The sequence below is a fragment of the Rhizoctonia solani genome, chromosome 15, assembly GCF_016906535.1.
Source record: "Rhizoctonia solani chromosome 15, complete sequence".
NCBI classification, from domain to species: domain Eukaryota; kingdom Fungi; phylum Basidiomycota; class Agaricomycetes; order Cantharellales; family Ceratobasidiaceae; genus Rhizoctonia; species Rhizoctonia solani.
In genome coordinates, this window is record NC_057384.1 from 692511 (window position 1) to 708481 (window position 15971).

A 15971-nucleotide genomic window follows, 5' to 3' on the forward strand; every position below is an offset into this window, starting at 1 on the left:
CAGTACCCAAAGGCCCGGTAGCATTGATAATTGATTCGGCAGATACAATCCTAATTGACACGGGTTCGCATGCAAACACTTTCAAACTTTGGCCAAGCTATTTGGAACTATCACACAGCACTCTAGTTCCTCGAGACTCATACTGCCTGTCTCATCTAGATCTCCCTGCTTCCATCGCTGGTATCTACGGCCTTCCAAGTACGAGTTCCCAGACCCCAAACCTCGCCAATCCACACTCTCATACACTTGGTGTTACATTCGCCTGCGCTTCTTTCTCATCTCGTTCACCAGTATCATTTGGCACTCCCTCCTGTCAACACCGTTCCTGAACCTGCTACATCTCGATTCTGGTCTGTATTTACCCCTGTTGCTGGCCGTAACACTGGGGAGCAGTTAGTCATGGGAGTTGGAACTCAGGGGTCAGCTGGACCATCAGACAGTCACGATTTGTTGGCTAACAGAGATTCAAACTCTGGAGTAGTCGAGGTTAGGACCAGATCAAGGGCAGGGGGTCAGAAGGGAGTACGTATTATACTACGACCTTGGCGGTTTGACCACGAGCGCGACCGGATTGCATGGTCCGGATGGAATGATATACACGGCTTGCGCGCGTATGATCCACGCGATCAAGTAAGTTTGAATGCACAGGCTATCACGAGATGAGCTCAAAGTCATTAGGATGGTGGGCATAGCCCCCGCCATCGACAATTTATCATTTAATCTTCAGCTATCGGACGCTCAGCAACAGGCAAGGGCAAGCGTACCACTTCCATATACTAATGAAGGAAAAGGTGCGTGTGAGTCTTCGCATTAAACTGTATAATCTTATCTCTGGGAGAACAGCTCCAACGGGTGACAGTGAAATTATTTACATTCCTGACCAAGCCGACGATTTTGACGATGATGATCCGGATGACGATTTGTATATATGAAGGCGATGATATAGCTAGTTAGATGACTGAGTTTTTTGTATGTAAAACTGAGTCACCATGGGCCCCGCATTGTGTGCACATGCGCGGGTGAAAGCCATGTCGCTTACCTAAGTGCGGAGGACGACCCGATGAATACAGGAGGGACACAGCCCCAGTTCAAAAACCAATCTGGTTTAATGAGGTCATAAAGTGCCCTAGCTCCCACCAGCAACAACCACCACCACCCGCAACTGAAATCATCACGAAGTTATGTCTGCCCCAGCCGATGCCGGAGCCGCTGTTCCACAAGCCCAGAAGGGAACTTGGTAAGCATTGTCGCCCGATACGCGTCACAGGGTATCGTCCAGTACACTGACCATATTTGCACCTGCGCCGCGTACAGGACGTCCTTCGTCAAATCGTGAGTGTATATTCTTTTGAGGAACATAGAAACTGCTTATGAATTGTGCAATTACAGTCTTGCTTCGTTCACAGGCGACCTGTCGTCGCTGACGGCTCCCCCCTTTATCCTTTCCCCTGTATCACTCACCGAATTTCCTGGTATGAGATATTGCATCGTTAGCCTTTCATAGTACTAACAACATTACTAGCTTACTGGAGTGAGCGACCAGAGCTTTTCTCTGCTATTGCAGATGGCAAAACGGAACTCGATAGGGCTAAGGCCGTCCTGAAATGGTTCATCGTATGTAATTTATTTGCCCCCTATTTTAACCATGACTTACCACTATCATCCCTAGTCAACCCTGAAAAGCCAATACACGTCGCGAAATGAGACAATGGGTTCAGAGAAAAAGCCACTGAATCCCGTTCTCGGCGAGTAAGTTGGCTATATAGAAACACCTTTATTTAAATCATTGTCACTCATTTGACCGTATTAGGTTGTTCTACGGCCATTGGCCCGATAAAAATGGTCGCGGAAAGCAAACTATTGTCGTAGAACAGGTTTCTCACCACCCTCCCATCGTACGTATCACTCCTTTCACCTAGTATGCCACCATTTACCATCCAAACCGTTCGCAGACCGCATACTACCTTGCGAATGAGGCAAAGGGCCTCGCATTGCAAGGTCATAATGCCCAGAAGACTACGTTTAGTTCCGGAGCCATCATCGTGCGGCAAGTTGGCCACGCGGTTCTTACACTCAAACTGCCCTCTGGATCCATTGAGAAATATCTCATTACCCTACCCAAGCTTCGGATCGACGGAATTTGGTACGGTAGCCCGTATATTGAGTTGACCGATACGTCCTACATCGCGTCCAGCACCGGCTATGTCTCTACCATCAAGTATGAAGGAAAAGGCTACTTCTCCGGGAAGGCACATAGCTTCAAGGCAACCTTGGCAGCACCCGATAGCAGTACTATTGAAACATACGAAGGACAATGGGATTCCCAGTCGCACGCCAAATCGAACAAGAATATCGCATTCACTGACGTCTCTGGACCTAAAGAAGAAGTTAGCGTCGGGCCTCTCGAGGAGATGAACGAGTGGGAAACACGAAAGCTATGGAAAGCTGTTGCTAAAGGTATTCGGGAAGGAGATTTTGCAGCTGCGAGCGAGGATAAGTCTCGCATCGAAAATGAGCAACGTCAGAGGCGAAAAGATGAAGCTGCAGCTGGTACACCGTGGCAACTCAAGCATTTTGTACATGTCGAGAATGATGAAGATTGTAAGTCTGGAATACTTGTGGCCTTTTGTCACAATGGTTAACACTCGTTATCAGACGAGAAGCTCGGTAAAGCGTTTAATGCCAACCCACCAACAGAAGATGTATATGTTTACCAGCACAATGGTCCTGCGCTGTAATCCTGGGATTTTACTCGATTATGATCTGTAGCGTGAATTAGATGTTTGTCCATAAGTCATAATAATGATATAGTAATACTACTATCCGTATATTTGGCGTGCTCAACCCTGCTTCGATCAGAGATTCCATTTGAGAGGCACACATACAAATAAATGTAAACATAACTTGGCCCCTCTGCTTTGAATACATCAAGGTTCTATAAGATCCCTCCTACAAAGGTTTTGAACACAGCAGCTCAAACGTATGGTGAGTGCTCATAGTATATTATTGTTATACGAACATATTGAATGGTACCACTATCTCAGAAAGTCGATAATAATGAGCCTCAACAGATAGGCGTTCCCGAGGACTGGGAAAGCGACACCAGTTCCCGAAAACAAGATCCATCTTCAGAAAGCGGTAACTTACTTCCGCCTTCCAAACGAGCTAGGAAAGAAAAATATGCCAACTATGTGCCCGAGGAGGAGACCATCCGGAACGATTATTCACAACGCTACGTAGACGGTGGTGAGTGGCCACAAAATTGGGTGTTGGGTGCCAAGCTGGAACAGAGATTCGAAGAGTGAGTGTCAGAGTATGTTTTCGCTACATCTGACAATAATGTAACGATAGGTACCCAAAGCAAAGACGTTTACTCGAGCTCAAACGTGCCGCTGTGGCAAATGCTGCCCACTCTCCCATGCATCTATCATCTTCAGACTTGACCACGCTTGTCGAATCGCAATGCAAATTTGACGTGATTTTACTCGACCCACCAGTAAGCGAAACGACCGACTCTAGCAAGGATTTTACGTGGAATGACGTGCAAGCCATGCCTATCCCTGCGCTAGCCGCCGAACCTAGTTTTGTTTTCATGTGGGTTGGAAGTGGGGCCGGGGACGGGCTCGAACGCGGCCGCGAGGTCTTGGCGCGCTGGGGATTTAGAAGATGCGAGGACGTTGTATGGGTCAAGACGAACAAGAGCGATGTTCGCGGGCCTGGTGTAAGCACTTTCCTTACTCCGTCAATTGGAGTGTTGAGTTGAGATTGATTATTTCTTTCCTATTTCCAGGGAGACGCGCCGACCACCTCGTTGCTCACTCGGACAAAGCAACACTGCTAATGGGAATAAAGGGCACGGTCCGCAGGTCGACGGACAGCTGGTTTGTGCACTGCAATATTGGTGTGTTTGATTAGGTTTTAAGGCCCCGTCTTTGCACACTCATCAATTTGAACAGACACCGATGTGATTGTATGGGACGGTGATCCAACGGGTAAATGGTTTCTTTGATACTTGCCTGATGCACCTGGGTGCTAACAGGACGTTGCAATGCCAGACCCGACCCGAAAGCCCCCAGAAATGTACTCGCTGATCGAGAACTTTTGTTTGGGCACTCGTCGGCTCGAGATCTTTGGAAAGCTGACCTCACTTCGGCGCGGCTGGGTAACAGTTCTAGCCGCGAACGCAGGCACACCGCCAAAGGAACAAGAAGGCACCGATGACAACAACGAGCCTGCGCCTGTTCAGTGGGACAAAGCTACATGGGAGACATCTGTCCATCGCGAAAATGGGAAATATATTGTGCCAAACTCACAAGGTGCGTCTACCAACTGGAGTTTCGGCATAAACAAATTAAGCTAAACTTACGAATTCTAGAAATCGAAATTCTGAGACCCAAGTCACCCCAACGAGGCCCTCCAAATAACATGAATAACATGCCCATGTCAAACGCAAAGCCACCATTTTCCGCCGGCCCGTCACCACACCCTCAAACGCCTATGCCAAATATGCTCGGAAAACCGTTGCATATTGGATTTCAGAGGCCTCCCTCAATGCCCGGTCGGCCGGATGGAGGAATGGGTCAGATGGGCCCCGGACCGATGGGGATGGGGATGCCGGTGAACATGAATATGAATATGAACATGGGAATGGGGATGGGAATGGGGATGGGGATGGGCGGAGGTCCGGGTATGAACATGTTTGGAGGTATGCCGAACATGATGGGCGTCGGCCCTCAAAACGGGATGATTCCAAACCCAGGGATGATGGGCAATAATATGTTCGGAATGGGTGGGGGCATGCCGGTCGGAATGCCTGGACATGGGATGATGTTCAACCAGAATTTTACGCCCGGTGGATTTGATGGTGGCATGGGCGGAAACATGCCATTTGATCAAATGGGTGGAGGACCTGGGTGGGATGGCAGTCAGCGCGGGCCATTCCAGGGCGGGAATTCCGACGGTATGATGCAGCAGCAAATGTTTATGAACAATATGATGGGCAACCCCCAGCTCCCGCCCAGGTTCAACGGAAATATGGGCAACATGGGCAACATGAACGGAGGATTCTGATGTACTTTCGCGAGAAGGACTTGAGACTTTTTTGTACATTTCGATCAGCATAAATGGGACTTATATTTGCAAGCGAGACCTAATTATAACTACGAGGCTAAAGAAATAGGATTCAATCCTAAGTTCCAGTTGACAAGAAAAGATAAAAATGCAGATAACAAGCTGCTTAATCATATGCCTCTTCAGCAGCTCGTCGAACAAGCTTTCGGACTTCCTTGCGATATCCGGTGATATCGTTACGAACTTGAACCTGATTGTTCGAATTCGCGATGAGATGGGATGAGCAATAAATGGGCTTGTATCAGAATGTGCTTACGGCAGCGTCTACGTTCGCGGGGCTATCCGTGTTTGGGGTGTCCGAGCTCAACAATGAGATGACACTAACAAGCTATTAAGAATTAATGCGCATTTAACATCGGTCCCACAGTCTCTGTAATCGTATCGACAAGCAGACACTCACGATCGACTCGACAGAGTGAACTGGCATCCATCGCTCGCCAGCTTGCTCGAACCCATACTGGTCTTCTCCAGGAGCATGCTACATTTGAAAATCAGGTCAGCTCTAACGCAGTTAATTAGCCTCGTATTTGGTCATTACCAGAATTGAGATGCAGACTTTCCCATCGGGGTAGACTTGGTGTATCCACATATTAGGTGAGCATGTACATAGTGAATACCGAGTCGTACGTACTATTTGGGTGCCACATCTTGGTTATAAAACGCATTTCTGGTGGGTAGAGTGGAAAATTCTACAGAACAGATCGCTTGGTTTACCATTAATCAGGACAACAAATGGGTATTATACCTCGGGGAAGGTCAGCCTGGCCTTGAAGATTCCACCTTCGCTGCGTTTGCGGTTAACCAAACTTGGCTCCGACGATAGGCGCGCACTATAGAACTCACTACAAGGTATCAGGAGGTCTAAGAGTACCGATGAGTGGATCCCATTCGTGACGAAAAGATGCCTGAACTCACCCAATAATCATTATTTCCCATTCCATAATGTTACTATCATCGACAAGACCTACATCTCCAAGGGTTAGATCACGTTCTTGGGCTATCTTTTAGGTATGCTTTCCTGCAGAAAAGCCTTCAACAGGACGTTTTGTGAGTTCTGACGAAGCGATAATCGAATCAGCTACATGCGCAACGAGAGCCACTGAGAGCACACCTACCCTGCAACTGTCGCTTCAAAAGCAATTGAGGACCTCCAGGACCACCACTTGGAGTACCAGGCTTAGACCCAGAGGGTGTGTATGATGGTGTAGGTGTGCTCATGATATCGTGCTACTGTTCGCTGTTGGCGAGCGCTGCGCGTATGTCGTAAGGATCCGGGCTTGGGGCGTCCGCATCACGTGGTTTATTTAAACTGGGTGGGTCCTTATTTGGTATAATTTGTCATAGAGACACTAGATTCAGGCGTACTTGCAGTAACATTCAACAAAAACGAATATTCATATATTACATCGCCCTCTAAGCCCAACGTTACAAGCGGATATATAACTACAAATAAGCAAAACGGTGTATGAACAAAATGTCTCTAAGACAGAACAAAGAACTTGAGGTCGTATGTTAGCAAATATATGCGCTGCCCAAGGCACCTAAGACTTACGTGTGCACTGATCTACAGTGTACAAACTATGCGATTACACAGTATCCATGCTTGGAGTTGCCGGTTCCCTTAGGATCACCCTCTCGCTCGATCGGGTCCTCGGCACCGCCAGAGAGCGATGAGGTTAGGAAAAGAGTGATGTTGAATACAAAATCCATATCGAGTATGTGAAGGAGTGTAGAGTAATGTAGAAGACAAAGTGGTTGAGTGGAGAAAAGGTAGATGATACACTGAAGTTCTTGAGGAGAGTAGAGCTGGAAACTATCTTGTTGAAGAGGTGCACATGGGCCTCATCTTTATACTCAAACTCTACTACGTGCGTTGACGACGACTGCAAGGAGCGAAATCTACAAGGGTGCAGTTGGATTTATCACTACTTGGGCTTCTGTCGTACATGCATGACTGGTGTGCTTTCTTGAGATGAGCCAGCCACATTTGGGTGTGGCTTTGTTCATATGTCCAAATAAGCCACCATAGATAGACTTCGAGGGTGTGAATGGGAGCCGGAAGTACATTTCCAAATAGGAATAGTCTGGATCAGTCCCTGCACATCTTTGCCCCTTTGTCCTTAACCTACCTGTCGTACATTCGGGCCGACCTAGTATATCAATATGTTCTCCTCGGACGACGCTTCACCCCCTCATACCGAATCCCCCCTCTCTGAGCGTCCACCCTTCCGCTCGCCATGCGCACAGAGTTGCCTATCGTCTCATTTATCTGCACCGTGCTGGTGCTCATTCCTCTGCCATGGCACTGGCGAGCGCGCAACACCGCGACGCTCTCAATCATCTTCTGGCTGACCGCCATCAACTTTACTCGAGGCGTGAATGCGATCGTATGGGGAGGCAATATAATAAACAAAGTTCCAGTTTGGTGCGATATCAGTGAGTAGATCATTCAGGTAGTGTTGTTTAGCCTATCCTGACTTGGTTTCAGCTGCGAAACTGGTCATTGGTGCCAATGTTGCGCTCCCAGCTTCAACACTATGCATTTGCCGATATCTCGCGCAGGTCGCATCACCTCGTCATACGATCGCTAACGCCTCAGACAAGCGTCGACGAATGATATTTGAGATTGGCATGTGTGCGGTGCTCCCTGCTGTTGCGATGGCTCTTCGTACGTTGCTCTTACTGACATCGTCTGTTGATGCTAATCTGTTCGGGAGCAGATTATGTGGTTCAAGGCCATCGATTTGATATTCTTGAAGATTTTGGATGCAATCCCGTACGTGAAATGCTCCCGCTCGACGGTCCAAGCACTAATTCATCGCGATAGACCACCTATGTATCAGTCGCGGCTCTCTTTATCGTTTATTTGCCGCCGCTCATTCTTGCTCTCGGAACGCTGATTTATGCCGGTATGCACAGTCAACATGCGGTTCCAGCACATTCTAACACCAGCGCTAGGTATTGCTCTGCGTTGGTTTGTTCATCGCCGGGCCCAATTCCAGGCCGTCTTACAGTCCAACCAATCGGGCCTTACGACTGGACGCTACCTCCGCTTGATTGCGCTTTCCATCACTGAGATGTTGTTCGCGACAGCAATGACTCTCTTTATCCTGGTTGTGACTGTCGAAGACAACGGTATTCGACCGTGGGTCTCCTGGGACTTTGTTCATGCTGATTGGATGCGCGTCGACCAATACGCCAAAATCCTCGCCCCTCAATACTTCTGGGACCGATACCTTCTTACGTGGTACATCATCCCCATCACTTCGGTCATTTTCTTCGCGTTCTTTGGATTCGGGCAAGAAGCCAAAGCGGAATATGTCAAATACTTCAACTGGGTCAAGACCCGTATTTTCCGTATCAAGCCCAAGGCGCAGCCCGTCCTGCCTGTTTCGTAAGTGTCTAGATCATAATTCTGACATGCATGTCAAATTGATTCCGGGTCCCTTCTTTTTCAGGGCGCGTGGCGGTATTAATACTATTAGCTCTACCATGAGCACCCCTGCCGTTATCAAGCTGCAGACCGAGACCACGGTATCCCGGACATCGGAGAAATGGGACGATGCTCCTCCATCTTCCCTGCATACCAGTTCACGAGCTCCCTCTCCATCTGCCAACAACGACAAAGACACCTTAGACGTTGAGTCTCGCTCATAAATCTTCGATCCTCTTCGTTTTCTTCTTTTCGGGTCTGTAGGTAGCTTTCTTTGTTCACTCGTTGTATATTGTTTCTGCACATGCACCAGTCGTTTTCTTGTAACCTCATTATTATTACTTTCTTTATCAGAACACTGTTTGACATAGTTATCAACTCAGTCTTAGTGTTTGTACGGCCCGTATGTATTGGTGTTGTAGGCCGTGCGCACACTAGAGACCAGAAAATTACAATGCTTATTCATTTGTTAAATTATATGCTTGAGCCCGAACTGAGGTCGATTCTAGCCGTGATCGAACCGCCAAGATACCAACTTATCACACCATGAAGGTCCCCGGTACAGTACTCTTCCGGATCAATTGACCACGCCACTAGTGCATATTCTGATGTCTTCCTCTAGTATATAAGGTTTCTCTGGTAAGTTAATACACGAATCCTAAGAACTTGATGTTGGGTAACTTCGTAATCCAAAGTTGAAATATATTTCGTTATGCGAAGCAGGTGAATGTTAAGGAAGAATATCTCCCACGAGGGTGTAATATATGCGCATCAAATCACAATTTTTGCTAATTGGCAGCATGATTTCTGATATGTTATGAGATAATCAGAGGGATCAAGTTGAACGAAGTTTTTGTAGATGAATACTGGTACGAGATTATCTTGTTGTGTGGATTCCCACCGTAGTATATATATCCTGTCCAGCATATATTCATAGTGATTTTGTAAATCATTGCTATGAGTGCACATTTACAGTACCTGGCTCTTGTATTTACGTTGACATTGGGTAGATTCGTCTGAATAACATAGGGGCTGGTAGTTTCGTGTGACCTCCCTGCCTTATGGTGGGCATGTTGCATGCCAATGAGTTTACTAACAGATCGTAACTCGCTGTTGAAAAATAAACATATGACTTTGTATATATGCATGTTCTGTTTTGACCTTTGATCGAGGGATCCGGAAGGAATGCCAATATCGTTTTTGGTGTTAGGCTGATTTGGATCGATCGAGTAAGGCGAGTGCAATGATCTTCGGTTATGTTTGTCACAGTTTTGTGCCAAACCTCTTGGTTATGAACTACCTATCGTAAACACAGTCGCCGGATGACAGCTGGCTCTCGGCGGCGGTTTGTGTCAATCACCGAGATCAGAGGAGCGGATGGTACCACATGAGGAAATACATATTTGGACATTTTACCGTGCCACCCGCTTACTTGTTGACCTATTCCTTGTACGTGCAGAGAGATGTGGTAATGATGGAGGCATTCCACTCGCTTTCCCATCATATTGGAGATCTCGATGGATAATATCTAACTCTGGGTCATGGGAGTACGTTGGAGCGCCAACGGATATGAAGTAGCAGCGAAACACAGCTTTAGTCCCGAAGGCTGAAAAGGCATCATCTGGTTGCGCAAGCAAAGAGCCATATGTACTAGTAAAATTGAATAGGTGTGTCGAATGTATTAATTGTATCATCGCCAAATCCTGCCGAGGTTTGGTAGACAGAGGATTATCCGTTTAAAAAGTCCATACCTATTTCCGGATGCTGGGTTTTTGTATATCTCCTTAGACAAGTGATCTAATGACAACTATAGGTACTCAAAAACTTGGAACATGCTGGACGATGGTTCACTTTACACTTTAACTGCCTGCCACGCATATATCTACATATGTGCGTCTCATTCTCGAAAATTCCGTATTCGTATTTGTTTACTCACCTCCCTCTCTTTTTGATATTTTTGAATGGCAAAATCGAAACCAGGCTTTGACGCCTATTTTCGTCCTGCGTCCTTCCGTGTTACCGATAAACAAGACCATAACGGCTCGTATTTTCAACCAAATTTTCACATTGCAAAGCTCAATGGCTGTTACTCAACTCGATCAAGCACCGGAGCTATCACAAGAAACTCTAACATCTCTTTGTCGTGTGCATGCAATTTGTTAAAATATACTTCTAATATGGATTACCAGGAGCTACATGTGAACAAGACAAAATGCTCATAGATAATACAGCAGGCACCGTTATGCGACCGATCCCCAGAATAGTACAACACAAGATAACGGTAAAGGAGATAAGGAGACCGCCTTTCCGGCATGTCCGGGTCGGGCTCACAAAGAGGGAAGAATCATCTACAAAGACCGATTTCAAGATAACGAATAAATCTTGCGGCTGCCTCTAAACCGTTGGAGATATCAAATGGGATAGAGGAGTTGAGATCGGGTGAGGTTTCAATAAGCGTTGTTCGACTGTCCTCTGCAAGCAGGTAGTGAGATAGTAAGTGCGGGAGAGTTTGAGCTGGCTCCACGCCTGGAAGTTTGGGTATGCCGTTGATAAATATAAACTTTGTGTTGTATCCGCCGAACCAGACATGGCCCGCCATAATGTGAACGAGGCGGGGGGATACCAAGCAGGGGAGGCCAGCTTTGTTGAACACCAGGTGAAGTTTGAGGAATGGTAGGCGAGAGATTTACCCATTCACGCATACACAGTCTCTGAGCGAAGATTTTCGAACCATATCCTCCTCCATTCATATGCATGCCGTCACAATATGTATGCGAAGGCACGTAGTCGTTCTGGCGCTTAGTCTCCACCCCTATCCTGCCCCCTATACAGCGCGTTTTGGCTTGTTCTTTCACTCGGTTGGCTTCACCATCATCGCTGCCATTGAGTTATTTGCATCTCTTGCAGCCTTCTAACATACGCGACCTCCACATATCCGTATCATACCCATCACTCAATTACATGGCATGGGGTTATACACACATCCTCAATGGGGTTTAAATTTGCACTCGGTACATGGTAGAACAGAGGAGAATTGTGCCGGGGACTTTTGGGGTGGTGCCACGGTAGGATGGTAGCAAAGCTATAGGAAGCAGAGGTATCTTTATCTTCTGGTAGCTAATTGACTTAAACAAATCAATATATTAGTGCCTCAAGAAAGTATCGCACAAAGGTGCTTTCATCATTTTACCACCACAATGTTCGAACTATGGCTGCAGGTATTATCAATAGTTCTACAGAGTTTACTAATACATGCAGCCCTAGTTCGAACATTGTGGTGGTGAAATGATGAAAGACCCTTGTGCGATACTTTCTTGAGACACTAGTATATGGGTTTCTTATTATTGCCAACACTGAAAACATGGCTAAACTGGCTGCTCATGTGGAATCCAGCTAGAGTCTTCATAAAAGTGTTGTTTTGTAACTCCAAACGCCTTTTAAGGTGGAACTAAACCGTAGAAGTCCAAGGTTCAACGGAGTATCCCGTTAAAGGCTGGGAGGTAGGGCGTGGATTCGGGATGGAGGGAGGCGTAGCGATTATAATAGTTGAATTGGGTCAGCTAGGTAATAACCGATAGCATATTAACACAATATGTCCGGTCATGATCACTGGTGTCTTATAATCGGCCCGAATCGAACGATTATTCGGACCGCAACTGGTCAAATGCATATATGGAGTCGAGGGAGATCGGTACTTTTCTGAATGCAGTATATGTTATAATTAAAGGACCATAATACGTGTAGTGAGTATATATTAGAGAGTGGGGAAAGATAACAAAGTCTACGATGACCCCCCCTCTCTTTCCAAAGAGATTGGATTGCCTGGACACAGAGAACCGCATCTTATATGCGGGGTGTTAGCAAGATCTGACTACAATTTCTACGATTCCGCATCGCCAGCCCACCCCTACGTGCCGTCCACCTGTGGATTCTGTGTTGCTGCGTACTGATGTTTGGCAAAAATCGGACGTGATGTGGATTTTCCGGGTTCTTCGAGTTCACCGCGGATTAGCACAATCTTTTTCGGTAATGGTCTTATTTGTGCTGCAAGAAACGCTACAACGTTTTGATCCCAAGTATTGTCCTATACCTGGAGTGAGTGTACGGGAATTGTTTGCTTTCGTAAAAGACTTCGAATTCGTCAAAAAGGGGGCCAAAAGACCATACCGAATCCAGGACGTTAGTGCAATTATAACCTAGCCTCAAAGTCTTATAGTTGAACGATTCATCCCTATAAATCAGGACCCAAGAGTAAGAATATTTAATAGGACCAAGGAGCGGGGAGTTCGCAATCCACGAGATCAGCTGTAAGATAAAGTGCTTTTTTGCCTGATAGGTGTGGGGATTAATTCTCATAACGCTGGAGTTTTGCGCCCACAGTCTATCACTACGAACTTGAATATACATATGATCCGAGTGAACTCGGTCAAAATCCCACCTAGCGTAGTTCATATTTCGCACACTCTTTTGGAAAGAAAATCGTTAAACAGGTTCACCAACTATACACAGATAAGGCGAATTGTACCATCAGACAACCCATCAACCACGTCCAGACTGTCATGCGACACCTTGCTTCGCCTTAAATAATAGCAATGGAGCTAGTCCCGAGAGATCACAAGCTTTGGACAGAAAATCATGCTATTATACTAAGTCAGCGGAGAGACCATAGGCAAAAAAAAGAGTTAGATGTACCTGGAGTAATTCGTCTGCCGTTGCTCGACTCTTCACGTCGACACATAGGCACACACTTAAGAAACTCTTGAGCTCTCGACTCAGCGTTTCCGGCTTCTTGAGTGTTGGCGTGCCGTTGGTCGCAATCAAGTAGAGTGCCTTCAAAGGCTCTTCATCAAGATATGGAGGCTCGTTTTCGATCATTTCGATCGCCATAATTCCCAATGACCAGATATCAACCTTGGGTCCGTACTCTTTCTGCTTCACGACTTCGGGTGCCATCCAGTATGGAGTGCCCACCATGGTTGCTCGTTTCGATTTTTGATCCGTGAGCTTCGCACAGAACCCAAAGTCAGCTATATGAGCTATGTCAAAACGATACCTGACAATCAACACGTGGATAGCTCACTGATCTTGACGTGCCCTGCCGCGTCGAGTAGCACATTGTCAGATTTGATATCACGATGAATGATCTTCTGGGTGTGAAGGTGGCCGAGACCCCTACATGTCTGATGAACGCTTGGTAAATTCTGAATGGACAGTAAACTATAAACGCTTACCTCTAGGCAGATACTCGAAATCTGGTCTTCGGCCAGAGTATTATTTTCAATCACATCTGTCAAGGCACCTCCTTCCATGTATTCCATCACCACCCAGAGATCGGTGCGAAGCAAGTATGAATCCAAGAAATTGACAATGTTCGGGTGTCGAGACTCTTTCATTACCAAAATCTCGTTCACAATGAGCTCCTTCCTAGGCTGTTGAGTAAGATCCATCTGTTTGATTGCAACTTTCTGACCATCAGAGAGTTTCTTGGCCACAAATACATGACCCGATGCTCTGGTGTATAAATGAGGTGCTTTTCCCGGCAAGGCTGTAATTAGAAACCCACCCCTGGCCAACTTTCCGTATGGTGCTGTAGAGTGTCTTGGGGTCTTCTTTACTGACAACACTACGCAGCTTGTCCATTATTTGTGCCTCGGTCATCGTGCTGATTCGCCTCTCAGCTGCAGTGGTGGTCGCCTTGGGTTTGTTGGTTCCCTCGAGTGCCGCTGCCGCCGCCGCAGTCCCTGTCAACTCTGGCTCATCCTTCTCAGCAGGGGCAGACGGTGGAGGGGGAGGTGGCCTAGCAGCCTTAAGTTGCTGTTTAGGTGGTTCTGATGGCAATCCGATTAATCAACCAAGTTAACTAAGCTGTTATTTCGTTAATGACGTACCCTGCTTCACCCGAGCCGGAGCAGGTACTTCTGATTGTGCATCAATTGAAAGATCCTGGACTGCAGAGTCTAATCCAGTTTGATCGGCTTGACCATCGGACTCCTGCCCCCGATATCGATCCTGAGACGAGGGTGCTGGTACGGGAGGCGTATTCGATGTCGCTGCTGCTTGCTGGTTCAGTTGCGGCGAGGATGTGGATGGTTTGATTTGTGGCCGGCGAACCTCGCTGGGGGTGCGAACTGTGCTTTGGGATGGTCGAGGAGTGCCAGCAGGTGATCCACTGCCACTGGCTTGGTTGCGAACATGAGACGGGCCTGAAGTGGGTGCCACGGCGCCAGCCAGCCCGGTTCCAGCCTGGAAACGGGGAGGCCCACTTGATGGCCCGTCGCCCCCCACGCTAGGACCCATTCTGGGTGCTGGGATCCCCGACATTTCTTCATCTTCCCGCTTCTGACGGTCCGTATAGAATTCGAGGACTTCCAAGACAGCCTGTGGATTCTTCGCGTAATCCTCACGAGTGATGGCCGAGGACGTAAGGAGTTTTGTCCATTGATCAGGAAGCCCCTTCAAGTCGGAGTGAATTCACATCCAAGATACACGATCAAGACGGTGCATACCGTGAACGCCCCGCTAACAGGGTCAAACCCAACGTGAATTTTGTGCACAAAGTTTGTGGGGTTGCTAACGCCCATAAGAGGTGATCGGTTATAAATTTCGTCCTGAAAAAAATGAGAGATACAGCAAAAAGCTTATCTATAATATCCTACCTGCCAACTGTACAGCTCCGAGTCGCTCTTCAAACTAAGCCACAATTTCTTGTCTTTCGTCGCGATGAAGAGACAATATCGCTTCATATCAGTGCGTTCAATGTTCGCAATATCCCGAAGCCATATTAAAGTGGAGCTGGACGAAGACTAAAAATCGCCATGAGACAAGCGCAAGACGTAGAAAATCGGGTTACACACCTCGTTCTTGTGGAAACTCAACGTTTGCTCCTTCAGAACCATCCATTTCCGTGTCCAGATCCAGCTGGTCAACCCTTCCTCTTTTACGCTAACCTCTCCGCTCTTCACAATGTTATTGCTCGACAAACTCGAGCCGTTACCTACAGGAGCCGCTCCAACGCCGCCATACGAGTTATTGATGGGTATAGGAGGGGCGTTTCGAGAGGCCGCTAACGGATATTTATTATGTGTACCGTCAAAGCTCATGATCGACCACGTTATTATCTGGGTGTCGGGGCGTGCTCAAGGGTGTCGTCGCGGTTAATCGTGTTCGCCCGCACTATCGAAGTGGAGGTCGGGACAAGACCCTGACAGCGACGACTGATGCATTACCTAATTCATAACCAATTATAGCCAAACAAAAGACAGGATTCATCCCCCTCATCCCATTCTCGGACAAGGATACATTGTTATCACTGACTCACTATTTTGAGAACTTCATTGAAGCTTAGCTAAGATATGAGTAAGTAAACTTAATTTGAGTTGCTATCTCTGGCTAAGTATCCGAGGCACTG

The 15971-nt window shown here is 47.1% G+C and overlaps 5 protein-coding genes across 5 annotated transcripts; 3 read left to right on the forward strand and 2 right to left on the reverse strand.

The window, feature by feature from the left end:
• Window positions 1-589: 589 nt before the first annotated feature.
• RhiXN_12025 (oxysterol binding protein) lies at window positions 590-932 on the forward strand (the record flags this gene model as incomplete). The annotated part of the gene is made up of 3 exons (XM_043331840.1): window positions 590-630; window positions 679-791; window positions 844-932. 3 exons carry the CDS (start codon window positions 590-592, stop codon window positions 930-932), a joined length of 243 nt encoding a protein of 80 aa, XP_043186601.1.
• A 249-nt stretch (window positions 933-1181) lies between these two features.
• On the forward strand, window positions 1182-5070 carry RhiXN_12026 (oxysterol binding protein; the record flags this gene model as incomplete). Its single annotated transcript, XM_043331841.1, has 14 exons — window positions 1182-1237; window positions 1315-1332; window positions 1390-1472; window positions 1523-1614; window positions 1670-1749; window positions 1811-1895; window positions 1953-2601; window positions 2656-2702; window positions 3045-3301; window positions 3352-3721; window positions 3853-3901; window positions 3957-3992; window positions 4056-4316; window positions 4376-5070. The coding sequence occupies 14 exons, from the start codon at window positions 1182-1184 to the stop codon at window positions 5068-5070; spliced, it is 2778 nt and encodes a 925-aa protein (XP_043186602.1).
• A 166-nt stretch (window positions 5071-5236) lies between these two features.
• Window positions 5237-6348, reverse strand: RhiXN_12027 (ubiquitin-conjugating enzyme; the record flags this gene model as incomplete). Its single annotated transcript, XM_043331842.1, has 9 exons — window positions 5237-5320; window positions 5387-5458; window positions 5531-5608; window positions 5669-5703; window positions 5762-5819; window positions 5876-5915; window positions 5974-5991; window positions 6046-6094; window positions 6246-6348. The coding sequence occupies 9 exons, from the start codon at window positions 6346-6348 to the stop codon at window positions 5237-5239; spliced, it is 537 nt and encodes a 178-aa protein (XP_043186603.1).
• Window positions 6349-7367: 1019 nt separating this feature from the next.
• On the forward strand, window positions 7368-8787 carry RhiXN_12028 (STE3-type pheromone receptor; the record flags this gene model as incomplete). Its single annotated transcript, XM_043331843.1, has 6 exons — window positions 7368-7566; window positions 7619-7798; window positions 7851-7906; window positions 7958-8039; window positions 8089-8524; window positions 8589-8787. 6 exons carry the CDS (start codon window positions 7368-7370, stop codon window positions 8785-8787), a joined length of 1152 nt encoding a protein of 383 aa, XP_043186604.1.
• Window positions 8788-13120: 4333 nt separating this feature from the next.
• On the reverse strand, window positions 13121-15663 carry RhiXN_12029 (P21-activated kinase 1; the record flags this gene model as incomplete). Its single annotated transcript, XM_043331844.1, has 9 exons — window positions 13121-13201; window positions 13256-13590; window positions 13644-13743; window positions 13795-14074; window positions 14127-14391; window positions 14452-15016; window positions 15070-15171; window positions 15220-15366; window positions 15418-15663. The coding sequence occupies 9 exons, from the start codon at window positions 15661-15663 to the stop codon at window positions 13121-13123; spliced, it is 2121 nt and encodes a 706-aa protein (XP_043186605.1).
• Between the last annotated feature and the right edge of the window lie 308 nt (window positions 15664-15971).